We start from the raw sequence: 15,543 nt of genomic DNA on the forward strand, positions 1-15,543 counted from the left end.
CAGAAACCACTTTCAAAACAAAATAGTATGTCACCTGGGCATGGAGGTGCATGCTAGTAGCTCAGGAACTCAGGGTGGAAGCAGGATGATTAGAAGTTCAAGACCACCCTTTGCTATATAGTGACTTTGAGACAGCCTGGAATCTATGAGACTATCTTAAAAAAAAAAAAAAAAAAAAAAAAAAGGATAAAAATCAAAAATTAAGACATATGTAAATAAATGATGTAGGAACAGGAACTTCTTGTACTGTGACAGTCTGAATAAGAATGGCTACCAAGGGTTCATATACTTGAATATTGGTCTCCAGTAGGTGGAACTGCTTGGAAAGATTATGAGGTGTCACTTGTTGAAGGAGGTATCTCTGGGGTGAGCTTTGAGTTTTCAAAAGCCCATACTATTCCTAGTTGGTCCTCTCTCTCTGCCTCATGCTAATGAATAAGATTTAAGTAAGCTCTCAGCTACTTCTCCAATGCCTGCCTGCCTGCCTGTGCCATGACGGTATGGACTCTACGACCCACTGGGACAGTGAGCCCCCAAATTAAATGCTTCCATTTGTTTTGTCATGGCAATAGAAAAATAACTAAGACAGAAAGTAGTATCAGGGAATGTGCTATTGCTGTGGCAAGCCTAACCATGCTGGGTTGTTTTGTTTTGATTTGAGAAATGTGGAAGACTTTGGGACTTTGGACTAGGAAGGCTGTTGAACATTATAAGTGGGGCTTACTGGGCGGGCCATCCTACTAGAAGCTTGGAAGACAGTGCTGCTGAGAGCAATGTAGACTGTGGAGATCCAGCTCAAAGGTTTCAGATGGGAACAATATTAGCAACTGAGTTATAGACCATGCTGTGATATTTTGGCAAAAAAAAAAGTGGTGATTTCTGCCTTTGTCCTGAGAATCTGCCTGAGGCTAAATTGAAGAGGTTTGGACTAATTCTGTCAGTAGGGGAGATTTCAAAAGAGCCTAGTATTTACTGTGTCACGTGGCTATTAATGTTCAATCTTAGATCTGCAATAAAAAGAAGCCAGTCAGTAAGCAGCACGCCTCCATGACCTCTGCATCAGCTCATGCCTTAGGGTTCTTGCCCTATTGTGAGTTCTGCCCTCACTGCTTTTGAAGTTGAGCTGTTACATGGAAGTGTGAGTGAAATAAACCCTTTCCTCCCCAAGTTGCTTGGTTAGGGTGTTTCATCACAGCAAGAGAACCCCTAACTATGACATGTATGATTCTTGGAATTGAAAAATCTGTTATTCCGAAAAGCACGACAAAAACTACACATGCACCTATCTCCAAGTGGAGCAAGAGTTGGGAAAGTACAGCTATGGGCCTGGTACTGCAAAAAAGCTGTTTTCAGTTTGCTTGGTTTTATTTTCAATATTAAAAAACTAGCATTTGAGATTAGAGAGATGGCTCAGTGGCTAAGCACACTGACTGCTCTTCTAGAGGAACTCAGTTCAATTCCCTGCACCCACACAGTTGCTCACAACCACCTGCAACTCCAGTTCTAGGGGAATCTGGTTCATTTTCTGACTTCTGTGGGCACCAGGCACACATGCAGTACTCAAGACAAAATACCCCCACACATAAAAATTTTAAAAATTAAAAAAAGAAACTATCATTTAATTGAAGCCTTAACAGGACAACAAAATTAGTTCAAGAATATACATGATGAATAAGATATGAAAAATTTCAAATCATATAGCATTTGCTTTACTTATCCCACTCTCAAACTATGGTCTTTACTAAGACCAGTGTCCACTGGCAAAACAGGGTTTGGTGGTATCAGGAAATGAATGAGTGTGGATTTTTTTCTACTTCTTTTTTTATGACTTTTAAAAAATTTATTTATTTAAAAATTTTATGTACATTTGGTGTTTGGTGTACATGTATGTCTTTGTGGGGTTGTCAGATCCTCTGGAACTGGAGTTATGGACAGTTGTGATCTGCCATGTGGGTGCTGGGAACTGAACCTGGGTCCTCTGAAAGAGCAGCCAGTGCTCTTAACTGCTGAGCCATCTCTCTAGCCCCCTAATTCTCCTTAATATCTGTGTGTTTTGTGGTTGAAAACTGCATTCTCTTTGTTGTTTAAATTAAGTTTATTCTAAATTTATACTATGGAAATTTTTAAAGATATATAAAATTCTAACGATATACAAAAGAGAAAGTCAACACTCTCATTACCTCACTTTCACAGTTGAGTCACAGCCAACTTTATCTACTTCCTACATGTAGAGATTATTTTTGAAGTAAATTCTGGATAACATAGCCTTGGGCATAAATATATCACAATTAAGTACATTTATAAAAGATAAGGACGTGTTAGACAGGCAGGTATAGATGTTCACAGTTCCTCTGTAATACATAAAGTCACAATTCCTTAATGTTTTATGTCCAATTTGTGTTCAAACTATGATACATCATGGATTTAAGAAAAAATCAGGATCCCAATAAGCCCCATTCTTTTTTGTGTTTTTTTTTTTTTTTTTTTTTTTTTTTTTTTTTTTTTTTTTTTTTTTACATTTATTTGCCTGTGTTGTGTTTATGTGGACGTGTGTGTGTGTGGAGTGTGTGGAGTGGCTACAGACTGTTGGCACCCACGTGTAGATCAGAGAACAACTTAAAGAGCTGTCTCTGTTCTGCCATCATGTGGGCTCCAGGGAATGAACTCAGGTCCCCAGATTTGATAGAAAGCACCTTTACCTTCTTAGCCACAGCTTTTAATAGGTTGCTAACTCTTTAAATTTCTTTAGTCTGAAGACCTACAGAGAAAACTAACCCGGGCCCATGGGGGCTCCCAAAGACTGAACCACCAACCACAGAGCATGCATGGACTGGACCTACATCCCCTACACATATGGAGCAGACGTGCAGCCTGGTCATCATGTGGGTCCCTAACAATGGGAGCAAGGGCTGACTCGGACTCTGCTTCCTGCCTTTGGATCTCCTTCCCCTACCTGGGCGGCCTTGTCTGGCCTCAGTGGGAGAGGTGCTTATCCCTGTTGCAGCTTGATAGCCAGGGTGGATGGTACTCATGGGGGGCCTCCCTTTCCCTGAGAAGAAGGCGAGTGGGGAGGAGGGAGGGAAAGGGGAGAAAGGCATAAGGATGGGACTGGGAGGAGAGGAGGGAGGGGGCGCTTTGATCAGGCTGTAAAGTGATTAAATAAATAAATAAATAAATGGAAAAGTTCTGTTTCATCTGTATTTTCTCAGGTTTCTTTTCTTTTTTTATTAAACAGTTACTGGCCATATGTGTTTCTTCTTGTTTATCTACTTTTATGTGCACTGGTGTTTTGCTGCATGTATGTCTGTGTGAGGTATTGAATCCCCTGGAACTGAGGTTACAGACAGTTGTAATCTGCCATGTGAGTGCTGGGAATTGAACCTGAGTCCTTTGGAAAAGCAAGCAGTGCCCTTAACCACTGAGCCATCTCTCCAGCCCTATTCTCACTTTTCGATTTTCTCTTCCATCTAATTGTTGATGGAAGTCATTTGTCTATTTCTCCACAGTCTATCTTAGAGTTAACACCACCAATATACCTTTCTTTGTGTTTCCTATCAAATGGTAACTAACTCTAAAAAAGTCTGTCTGAATTTGGTTACATTTCAGCACAGGTGCTTCTAAGAGACAATCTCTGTCTTTGATTTGCTGTTTGCTAAAATAGATAGTCAATATTATATTTTGTTTTCCTTTTTATGACTTTTATATTTTTATTAGCATCTATCACTAATAATGAGTTTCATATTGATACTTATAGATAATGTATTTTGATCACAGTCTTTATGATTGCAATTGATGAATAGTTTATGTTTGGGGTTTTTTGTTTGTTTGTTTGTTTGTTTTTTGGATTTTTTCAGACAGGGTTTCTCTGTGTAGCCTTAGCTGTCCTGGACTCACTTGGTAGAGCAGGTTGCCCTCAAATTCACAGAGATCTGCCTGCCTCTGCCTCCCAGGGTGGGGGATTACAGGCATGCACACCATGCCTGGCTTCGAATAGTTTTTATATGTTGAAAAAAAAAGAAAGTATATTATTTATATTATTTACTAAAATGTGCAGATCATCTGAAATTCAGGCTATAATGTTTGTAAAACTTTTTTTTTTTTCCTGGAACACAGCCATTAAATTATATGCTCTCTATGGTTATTTTCAATCTGTAACAACAGAGTTCAGTAACTGCATCAGACAGCATGTGACCCACACAAGGTGAAATGGTTATTATTACCTGGCTCACCCTCTATTCCAACAGTTAAGAAAGACATTTCACAATGAGAAAATATGGATAAGTTAGGAATGCCCCAGTACCCTGAAGGAATCTGTTCTTACACTGACATTTACCACCTGTAAGGTAGTAAGTGCTGCAAAATTTGTTTTTCATAAAACTTCTCAGTGACTAACCAAGGCTGAGATTTGTTGTGGTCATTGTGTAACTCAGGAGGGCTTACCTTTGATCATCTTTTCCCAGCAGTCCCAGTATTCTCAAGAGCTGAATCTGTAACCACGGTGCCGGCACATTGTGGTAACTGAACTCAAATGGGAGCTTTCCTCCCACCACTTGCTTTAAAATTGCTACAAAACTCTCAGTCAGGTCTTTATATCCAGAAGAATTTTCCTACATTAAAAAAAATATTAATAATAATTCTTTTCTTTCTAATATTTTTTTTGAGACAGGGTCTCATATAAACCAGGGGTGACCTCAAATTTGCTGTGTAGCCAATTTATTATCTTATATCCATCCATATATAGAGAGATTTTAGAATTTCATACGTAAGTACTATATTTACATCATTTCCATTCCTCTCTCTTACTCTACCAACTCCTTATATCCCTCCACCTCTCCCTCAAATTCATGACCTCTTTTTAATTATTATCATACATGCACACACACACAGACACATACATACACATAAAAACAATCTGCTGAGTCCATTTAAAGTTGTTCATATATACATATACTTAAGCTGACCACTGGGTATTGGATAGCCTCTCAGGGACTCATCCTGGAGAAGACTGATTCTCCCTCTCTCAGCAGCCGTTAAATGCCTGTAGCTTTTCCTCTGAGGGTGGGGGCTTGTGATGTCACCTGGTGTCATTGTTCAGGTTTTTAGGTGACCATATTGTTGAGATTTCATGAGTGCATCTCCATGCCACATTACAGAAGACACTATCTCACAGCAGATGTCCTAGTCCTCTGGCTCTTAAAATCTTTCCATCCCTCTTCAGGATGTTCCCTGAGCCTGAGGTGTAGGAGTTCCACTGTAGAGATATCTATTGTGGTCGAGTACTTCACGATCAGCTGTCTTCTAAATTTTGACCAGTTGTAGATTTGAACTCCTGATCTTTCTTGCATATAACTCATATTATCAACAACTTACAAAATTTACACTTAATAGTAAATAATAACATAAATATATTTACATGTATGTGGGCATAGTACATATGTGTGGCGTATATGCACATGTGTGTGCATGAATGTGTGCCTATGCACATGCAGAGTCTAGAGGGGGATTCTAGGTGTCCTGTTCTATCACCCTGCCTTACTCCCTTGAGACAAGGTTTCTAGTTGAACCTAGAACAAGACTGTCAGCCAGTATAACCTAGAACCCTTTATCTCTGCCTCCCCTGGCACCAGGGCTACAGCAGACACGGATGGCCACACCCAGCTTTTTACATGAGTGCTAGGATCTGATCTTAGGTCACCCTGCTTATGCAGCAAGCACTCTTATTTACTGGGCCACCTCTCTAGCCTGATAATGGTATAAAATATTAATCATTTTATTGAAATATCTGAGTTTTGTTCTAATTCCATAGTGATATTGTTACAATGGTAACTACTGAGCACATGCTGAAATTGCCAACTTACCTTAATCATCCTAAGGTATATATGCAAAGAGGCAGCCATGACCCCAACATCTCTGTCACAGAGTGCTTTCCGAAATTTAGTATGGATATGCTGTACTTGATTAGGGGCAATGAGGTAAAATTTGTATAATGCCAGAACTGCTTTTCTTCGTATAATCTCCCTAAGAATAAAAAATGAAATTTAAACAAGGCAACCTGGGCCATCAAGTGTCTATTACTAATTATTTTATTCTAATGTAGCAAAGTATAAAAAAGATAAAGTGAGTACTTTATCTTTTTACTTTGTCTTAAAAAAGATATCGTACTTACTTAGCAAGCAGCAAGATGTCAAGACTCCCTCTTCTGGAGGGAGGGAAGACTGTGTGCGCAGATATACTGTTGAGTGTGTACATGTGTGCATGTGGAGGCCAGGCTGATGTCAGTGTCTTTCTCTGTCAAACTCTACCTTCCTTCTGAGACAGGGTCACATACTTAATCCAGGGGTTGCTGATTCAATTTAACTAAACTGGCTGGCTAGGAAGCCTGGGACCCTCCCCTCCTGTCTTCACCTCTCCAGCACTGGTATTACAGGCACATGCTGACACAGCTGGCTTTTATAAAGATGCTAAGGATCCAAACTCAGGTCTTCACAATTATACCCCAAGCACAATGGCAGCTGAGCCCTCTTCTCAGTCTCTTTTAAGTTATTGTTGTTTTATGAGAAAGGCTCTCACTATAGCCCAGGATGGTCTCCAAGTCATGATCTTCCTGCCTCAGACTCCAAAAGGCTACAAATATTCATGTGGACCACTGTTGCCAAAAGAAACTCCAACTGCCTATCAGTCACAAATTTCCCTAATTACAGAGTTTTAAGTAACATGCATAGATTACTTTTATAATCACATAATACACAATAAAAATTTTATAATTCCTTGATTCCATTTTTGTCTTTTTATTAAGATAAAAAAATTGTTTTCTATAGTAGGTAGTATTGTAGGGAAAGGGAATCATAGGAGGCATGTGAATAAAAAAAAAGTTACTTCTCTTCTTCCTGAGACTTGTTTTTAAAGCCCCATGATAATAGTTAAAGTGTAAGCCAGACTCAGACTTCATCTGTTGCAGATTATGTTTAGCAAATCTTTTCAAAAATAAAAAGATGACATCATACATCCTAGCTTTTTATTTCTTTGGATGGTTTTGGTTTCATGTTTTGTTGTTCTGTTTCAGTGCTAGGGACTGACCTCAGAGAACTGTACATACCAGACAAGCAAAAGACCCAAGCTCAAATCCCAGCACCCAAGGTTGGGGGCTCACAACCACCTGTAACTCCAGCTCCAGAGGTATCTGATGCTTCTGGCCTCTGTGAACATTTGCACTCATATGTATATATGCACATAGGACACAACGAATAAACCTAATTATAAATTTAAAAAAGGAAGGGGATAAATATAAATAATATATATTGACGGTTTCACAATATGTCCACTTAGCAAAACAATAGTAAGTTCTTTCATGGGGCCCATGGCTTCCTGAGACAGGAGTTTTTGACCAGGTTTATGGTATCAGGCAGGAATTTCCTATTAGAGCAGGCCCTTTTCAAGACTTACAGAAACCTACAACATTGTAAGCTAATATAAATATATAGTTTAAAAGAGGGTTTAAACTGAGGAGGCTTGCAGCAGTGGGCAACACTTTTCAGAAAACATGGATTATTAGATGAGTTATTAATCAGGAAGGCCCAAAGGCCCCAAACACACAGGCCATTGCCATTGCTTCCGCTTGTCCAGCGTGACGACGTGGCAAAACCTTGCTGATAAGGCACCACAGGTTTTGGCTATGGGAATTTGTTTGTGCTACTGTGTCCGCTTTTTACCTGAGTGCTAGGGGCTGAGCTCAGGTCCTCGTGCTTGCACGTCATGCACTTTACCAACCAAGCCACCTCCTCAGCTCCCAATCCTACACAAGCTTGATAAGACATTTTTTACATATAGGATTGTTAGAAAATTGAGGGTTTGTTTTTTTTAACTCTTATACATCATTTATTTAATCTGTTTTAAAAAGTATATTAACATTCTAAGATAACAATGCACTGTTGTAGTATATTCAAATAGTAAACTATTAATCAAGCTGGAAATGCCAGAGCAACTTTCTCCTTGATGGCCAGCTTCCACTGTTGTTACAGTCGGTCTTGATGTCCACTTGCCACAAACCAGAATCACCTGAATAGAAAGCTTCATCTGAAGAACTGTCCTGATAGCCCTGACTGATGGGGAAAGGCCCACCCAATTCTGGGCTGCACCTTCTGGTAGCAGCCCACATCACAAAGATACAGCAAAACCATGCCTCTTGCTGGCTTGGTCTTCCTCTTGACACAGAACTGATTTGCCCTATTGTTGATGTTTTTGTTGTTGCTGCTGCTGCTGCTGTTGCTGCTGGTTCACCTGCTGACTACAGAACCAGAATTTCCAAACTTTCATCATGAACTAGAGACCAGGGGTAATCCAGGAACCTTGAAGTGCCAGATTGGGACTGCTGAGGCACTTTGCCTTTTAAAGTGAGAGACTACAAGTTATGTTTTCCCTGTTGTGTCCCACTCTCCCATGACAGAGCCACCGTGGGACTATTCTGACTGATAAAGCACCCATCCTCAAGGACTGAGTAATTATGAGGTTCTTAACTCTCAGGTGATTCTGCTGTTGTTACTTTCTAAGGCTGGAGAGAGGCCTCAGAGGTTAAGAGCATGTGCTGCTCTAACTTCTTACTGATGACCCAAGTTCAAGTCCCAGCACCTATGTCAGGCAGATCTGAACTGCCTGTGATTCCAAGCCGTCAGCCTCTGTGAACACCTGCACTCATGCGTACATACCCACACACAGACATATACATAAATAGAGGTAACTAAAGAAAAAGAACTCTTTAAAGTGTGTGTGTGTACACACACAGCCCTGGTTCTGTTCTTCTAGAGAACTTTGACTGGTACACCGGTACTAGAAAGTGTCATGCAGGCTACTGAGGGAGAAGAGTAACCAATGTTCTTGGTGACCACCTACATGCAACAACCCTGACCTGTCAAGCAAGATGTGCCAGTGCAATAGTGGCATGAGTATTAGAGGGGTGACTAACTCTCTAACTGGATATGAGGCCTGCTCCACAGGAAGGCATTCATGCACGCTACTGTGAACTAGCCAAAAGTCTATGTTTGGGGATCAAAGACCCCTATTACTACTATTATTTTGCTAGATGGACACATTGCCAAGCTGTCTTCTAAATATTTATGTTTACACCCATAAATTAGCGCTTTTCTCAACCTTAGTCAGAAAAACTTCTTTTTGCCATGGCGCAGTGGTTAATGCAGAGACTTATAACTAGCCAAAGTGCTGAGAAGAGTACCTGATGAGTGCTTGGCCCTAAGCGGGACATCTATATTACCAGTACCATCCCCTCAAGGCTCGGGGGCCATCTTGGAAAAGGGGAGGAAAGCATGTAAGAGCTGGACGACGGAAAGGAGTACTGAGAAAGACTGTCTTCTGGACATGACATGGTTGTTGCATTATGAATTCACTGCAGCTGTAGCTACCTACATAAAAACTTGCAAAAATGAAGCCAGTTAATATTCCAGCATGCATAGCAGGGAGGCTCAAAAGGTTCTAGCTGTAGCTGAGAAACTACTGGCAGTTGATGGCTGTTGGGGAAATGGGAGTCATTTTTCTCAGGGACATGGCTACTATTAGGTTGCTCACGTTTAGTGGATAGTTCAACTCCCATGAATATACGGGCAGCACTAACTGGACTCAGTAGGTTGTTGTTGTTGTTATTATTATTATTATTATGGAAAAAAGCCATGGAAGTGAAGAGCATGTGTGAGAAAGGGCTAGGGAGTTAGATGTGGATATGATCAAGATACACTATATGGAATTGTGAAAGAATAAATAAAAGATAAGCAAATTTTTGTTTTGAGATAATAGAATATAGACATCTAATGTCAAAATGATTTACTTACTTAGAATGTTGAAGTTTATCTTCTATTAGGGGAAGAACAGCTGGGATCATTTCTCGAGGGAAAATCTGGCTGACAACAGTAAGTGCCATACACACTTCTACCAGATTAGTGCTCTGCAGATCCTGCCAGAAGTAAGCAAAGACAATCTGCACAAACTTAAAGCAAGAGATGACAAACTTGAGACTATAACAATTCTGCTTACAATTTTCCCTTAGCTTCATAATCAGCTTACACAGTCACACCTGCCTCCAAACCTACAGAATACTCCCCACTGGGTTCATTTGCCTTAACAGCGTCAAAGGCAATTGACCTGCTACAGGTCAAAAGAGTCTCCTTTGTTATAGTCTTTAAACTTTCCCAAACTAATAAAATAACTTCGTAAACTTGTCTAGTTAATATAAATGGAGCTTTAGAATTTATACAATAAAAAGTATATGCTCATACATACTTAAATATGTATATGGTCTATAACGTGATCTAACTAACTTTTAAATAAAATGGCTGGTAAGATGGCTCAGCAGGTTAAAAAAAAAAAAACACAAAAAAACCTTTACCAAGCAAACCTGACAATTCAACCTCCAGAGCTCACAGAAGAAGTCAGACAAAAGCATCTATAACACCAGCACTGTGGTAAAATGAGATGCTAACTGGAAATGCCCAGAAGTTCAAAGGCCAGCTCTCCTGAGGTCTGCAGCGTGACAGAACAAGAGACGCTACCTCAGAGAGAACCAACTCTCAAAGGTTGTCGTTTGACCTCCACATGCCACAGCACGCATGGATGTGCACACACGTACATGTACACACCAACAAATCAAATGGCTTTTTAATTAATTAAAATAAATAATGGTTTAATAATAAAAATTAAAAACAGGGAGAGAGTTTGGTAGGTAAGGACTAAGTCTGATTTCCAGCACCCATGCGATGACCCTGCGTGATGACGCACTGCCTGTTACCCCAGTTCTGGGAGGAGGACGCAGGAGAATCCCTGGAGTTCACGGTTAGTCAGCATAGCCAGATTAATGAACTCCACATTCAGTTAAAGATCTTACCTCAGAAAATAAGGGGAGAAGCAAGATGGCTCGGGGTAGAAATACTTGCCGCCAAGCCTGAGGACCTGAGCTCAATCCCCAGGAGACACACACAATAAATAAACATAATCTTAAGGTGACAACATGGTAAGACTTTCACCCTAAATGGCTTTTACATGGGTGCTGGGATCAGACTCGAGACCTCACGCTCGTACTCTACCCGCCAACCATCAACTCAGCTCCTCTTTCCAACTTAAAAAATGTACTAGGGTGTGTATGTGTGTACACCATGATGACCTGAGTTCAAGCCCCATGATACATACACAACAAACAAACAAACAAATTTATTTATTTTTAGGTAAAGTGGAGAGCAATTGAGGATAAAACCTGATATTGACCTATGGTCTCCACATGCATATACATTCATGTATAAACACACACACACACACACACACACACACACACACACACACACATATTTTATATATGTGTATATAGTGTGACTGTAAATTCAGAAAAAAATTACACACATATTCTCACATATTATAAGTCTAAAGATGATGAACAAGAGGACTTGAGGCTTTTAGAAGATGGTGGATGACAGGCATGTCCTGCTAGATTCTCCAAAGACTCAAACAGGGAAAGCATTTAGAAGTGAGCAAGGCTCCAAACTCTCATTTAACAGCAAAGTGAAACAGAAATCTCACAAAACAGAACAAGGAAAAAGTCCAGAGCTGTCCTGGAGGGAGGGACTGGTGGGTTTGGGGAGCTCTCCCCACTGACTGGAAGACAGTGACCAGAACCAGAGGACAGAGAGCCTTGGAAAATCTGTAACACAAACACTTCAAACACCAAGTGTAAAATAAATCTCAGTAACACACACACACACACACACACACACACACACACACACACACACACATTAAAGCAGAGGTAGGGGTGCAGGGAAGGAGACAGGAGACAACAGTTTATGGCGCTGAAGTAGAAGAGAGAGAGAAATGCTGGGGAAACCACACTATCAACAAACTGAGTAAATATTCTAGAACTAGGTGCTAAATCTGGCCAGTAGAACACTTCAAAGCTGCAGAACACTGTATCTGCACAGTGTTCAGCTAGATGGAAACCTGGTCAGAACTAGAGTGCACAGAGGACCTCAGACATGGGTTTCAAGTGTTGGGCTGGACACTGGAAAAGACAGTCCCGAGGTATGGTTAACTATAAAACTGGACCTTTTTTTTTTTTTTAATTGACTCCTTTTTAAAAACTGTGTATATCACATGTGAGGGGAGCACATGTGTGGCACAGTGTGCACAGAGAGGCCAAGGACAACTCTGGGGAGTCAGTTCTCTCCTTCTGTCCTATGTAGGACAGGAGCAGAACTTGGGTCATCAGACTTGCAAGGTAGGCTCTTTACCCACTGAGCCTTCTCACACTGGTCCCCAAATGGACTCTTCAAGTACTGCCCATCGTTGTGACAGGCATCTGGGAGCCCAAGGAGGAACACGGAAAGAGCTGAAACTGGAACCAGCAAGCAGGCAGACTCTATATCTCAACCAGCTCTCTCTATTTATATCTACTCTACCTTTATTTAATGTCCAGTGTCAATTTAGGCAGGCCAAATCTATCTCTATCCTCATTCATTTGTTTCTTTCTGTATTTTTCCCTTTTCACAGGCTTTCTTAAAGAACATAGACTGACAGTGTGTGCCATCTCTGTCTCAGATAACTAAAACCTTGAGTGTTTAAAGTTATCTTACTGCCTTCATTTTTACCTTTCTTTTCATTCAACACTTAGTCAAAACTGCCTCACCTCCCATTCTAATCTTGTTCCTACTGCTTCCCACTTCCATTTATCTTTTCCTCCTTTATTTTTTTCTATCATTCCAATACTAATCTATAACCTTAGTGTTTTTTTTTCCATTCATACTCATAGTAACTACTGAGGTTACAGTACATAGAGTACTCAGCAATATGCATAGTACTCTGTGGTTTTGATTCCTGTGTACTCATAGTGGGCCTACCCACTGTTTTACAAACAGTCACAGTGACTGTTTTTACAGATGACTTCTCCAAGGTTAAAAGCTGAGAACTGATCCTAGTGCAGAGGAAAAATGATACTTGGCTCTAGTATGTAGTCTAGTCTCCTGACTACTGCAAGCACTTCAACAAAATAGGGTGATTTAAGAACAGAATCCAACCACCAACCTGACGCTGTAAAATTCCAGAAACATGAGGAACCAGAACTCTTCCAAAACTTGCAAAGCCCACATTAGTGGCCTTAAAACAGAATGCATCAGAAGAAAACCCAAGCAAAGAATTTAAAAGAATGATTATATTTTGTAAACCTTGAAGAGGGCAAATGTAAACTGTGAATGATTCTCAAGAGAACACAAAGAGCTAAATGAAATAAAGACAATAACACATGATACAAAAGTAGAATTTTGAAAAAATGCAAAATTGAAATACTTCAAATGCAAAATTTAATGACTCAAATAAAAAGTTTCATGAAAAGCTTCACTGATTGAATGAATGGATAAAGGAGAGGACAAAATACCAGGGCCTGAAGATTGACAGGGGAGAGAAATTCAAATATTCAGATTACAACAAATGTAAAATCATACATACAAACAGAAATTCAGTATCTATGAACACTATAGATACTACAAAAAATAAAATTTATACATTATGGCATTAAAAGAAGAATTCCATGTTAAAGTAATAGAAACATATTCAATAAACTATAGCAGAAAAGTCCCCAAGTCTGAGGAAAAGAACTGCCTATCCAAGTATAGGAGGCATTTAGAATACCAAACTGATGAGACCAAAAAAGAGACTCCTGATTTCAGCTCACACCTCAAACACCAAGTATGCAGAAAGTAGCATACTGAGCTCTACAAGAAGCACTGCAGCGGTTTGGGTAACAACGGCTCCCATAGGCTCATATATCTGAATGGCTGGTCCCCACTTGCTGAAACTGTTGGGGAAGAATTAGAAGGTAGGCCTTGTTGGAAGGGGTGTGTCACTGGGCATGGGCTGTGAGGTTTCAAAAGCCTACACCATTCCCAGTGCACTTTCTGCCTCCTGGTTATAGATCAAGATTAAGCGCTCAGCTGTCCCTGCCACCATGCCTTTGCTCTGCCATCATGGACTCTAACCTTTTGAACTATAAGCTCAGTTAAATGTTTTCTTTATACATTGCTTTAGGTATGGTATTTTATCACAGCAATAGAAAAGTGACTGAATCAAACCCCAAGTCAGAGGTGTTTGTCATAGGGCAGGCTTATTAAGTTAACAATAGATTTTCAACAAAAACCTGTAAAGACTGCAGGACTTAAAGTTGTATTTCAAGCTCTGAAAGACAAGTGTCAGGTGACCATGTGCAGCAAGGCTGTCTGTAAACTGAAGGAGAAAAAAAAGCAGCTTTCCTGCAACAGAACAGGCTAATGGTGACTACTCATAACTGGAAACACTGAGAATGAATGACAGTTGAATGCCCAGCCATAAATGAAACATCTACATCATCCCTCCAAGGGTCAGAGAACATCATGAGGAAGTGGCATAAAGAATGTAAGAGCCAGGGAGAAGTCAGGAAGGAGTACGGAAAACTAACTTCCAGCCATAACATGGCTATGTTCTCTTGAGCTCATTGCAGCTGTAATTACCTGCACAGAATCTGCACAAGATTGGGCCACCAACACCCTGTCCTAAGAGAGAAAAGAGCCCATGGGACTCTAGCCCTCCAACAGGATGTATGTGCAGTTGTCTGATGGGGACAGAGTAGACATTGTCTCCTGCAGTGTAGCCACCAGTAAGGTGTCCATGCTCCTGTTCATATGCCTTTACCTACTCTCCTGTAAATAATACTAGTGAAACTTATTGGGTCATACAAGAAAAAGATGAACATAGCAGAGAGACAGCTGGGGGACCAAGAGGACTGGAGGAGTCAGAGGGGCAACAGAGCATCAAAGTGAGTGTGATTGAACTGCATTGTGTACAGAAATAAAGATGCCATAATGAAACCTTCATTATCTATAAATAAAACACACCAATTAAAACAGGCTTTTAGAAAAGGCTGAAGAGATTAAAAACCACTAAGTCATTTCTATAGAAGCTACTTGAAGAAATCCTTCAGACTGAAAAGAAAAATAAACCACACAAAAACATTAGTTAAGTAAATGAAGATCAAGAAAACATCCAACATTATAAAATCAACAAAATGGCAGGAATTAATATATATTTTACAAATAATAACTCTGCATTACTAATTGCCTCAATTTACCAATCAAAAGACAGAGAATGCCATACTGTATTTAAAAACAAAAACAAGCAAAAAAACATCTACCTCACACTCAAAGACAGACTCAGCCTTAGGGTGAAAAGGACAGAAAAGGGTATCCAAGGAAATTGAATTAGGAAACAAGCAGGTGTTCATGTTCTACTAACTGACAAAATAGACCAAAATTGGTCAGAAGAGCTGAAGAAGGGAACAACCTTGTGTAAAAGCATTTGCCTCAGGCGCCTGACTACCTTAGTTCAATTCCTGGAATCCACAGTGGAAGAAAGGAACCAGCTCCCCAAAGTTGTCCTCCAACCTTCACGTGGTACACACACTCTTCGCACACACAATAATAATAATAATAATAATAATAATAATAATAATAATAATAATAATAATAATAA

General features: G+C 40.0%; 1 protein-coding gene across 1 annotated transcript in view; it reads right to left on the reverse strand.

Moving 5' to 3' along the window:
* Window positions 1–15,543, reverse strand: part of Ap4e1 (adaptor related protein complex 4 subunit epsilon 1) — a 67,536-nt gene that overhangs the window by 36,380 nt on the left and 15,613 nt on the right. The window contains exons 5-7 of the mRNA XM_055618816.1: window positions 9,837–9,958; window positions 5,859–6,018; window positions 4,441–4,607 (exon numbers count right to left, since the gene is read on the reverse strand). Of these exons, the coding sequence (XP_055474791.1) occupies window positions 4,441–4,607; window positions 5,859–6,018; window positions 9,837–9,958 (449 nt within the window). The remainder of the gene's footprint in view (window positions 1–4,440; window positions 4,608–5,858; window positions 6,019–9,836; window positions 9,959–15,543) is intronic.

This window comes from Psammomys obesus, unplaced genomic scaffold, assembly GCF_907164565.1.
Source record: "Psammomys obesus unplaced genomic scaffold, mPsaObe1.curated_primary_1811, whole genome shotgun sequence".
Taxonomy (NCBI): domain Eukaryota; kingdom Metazoa; phylum Chordata; class Mammalia; order Rodentia; family Muridae; genus Psammomys; species Psammomys obesus.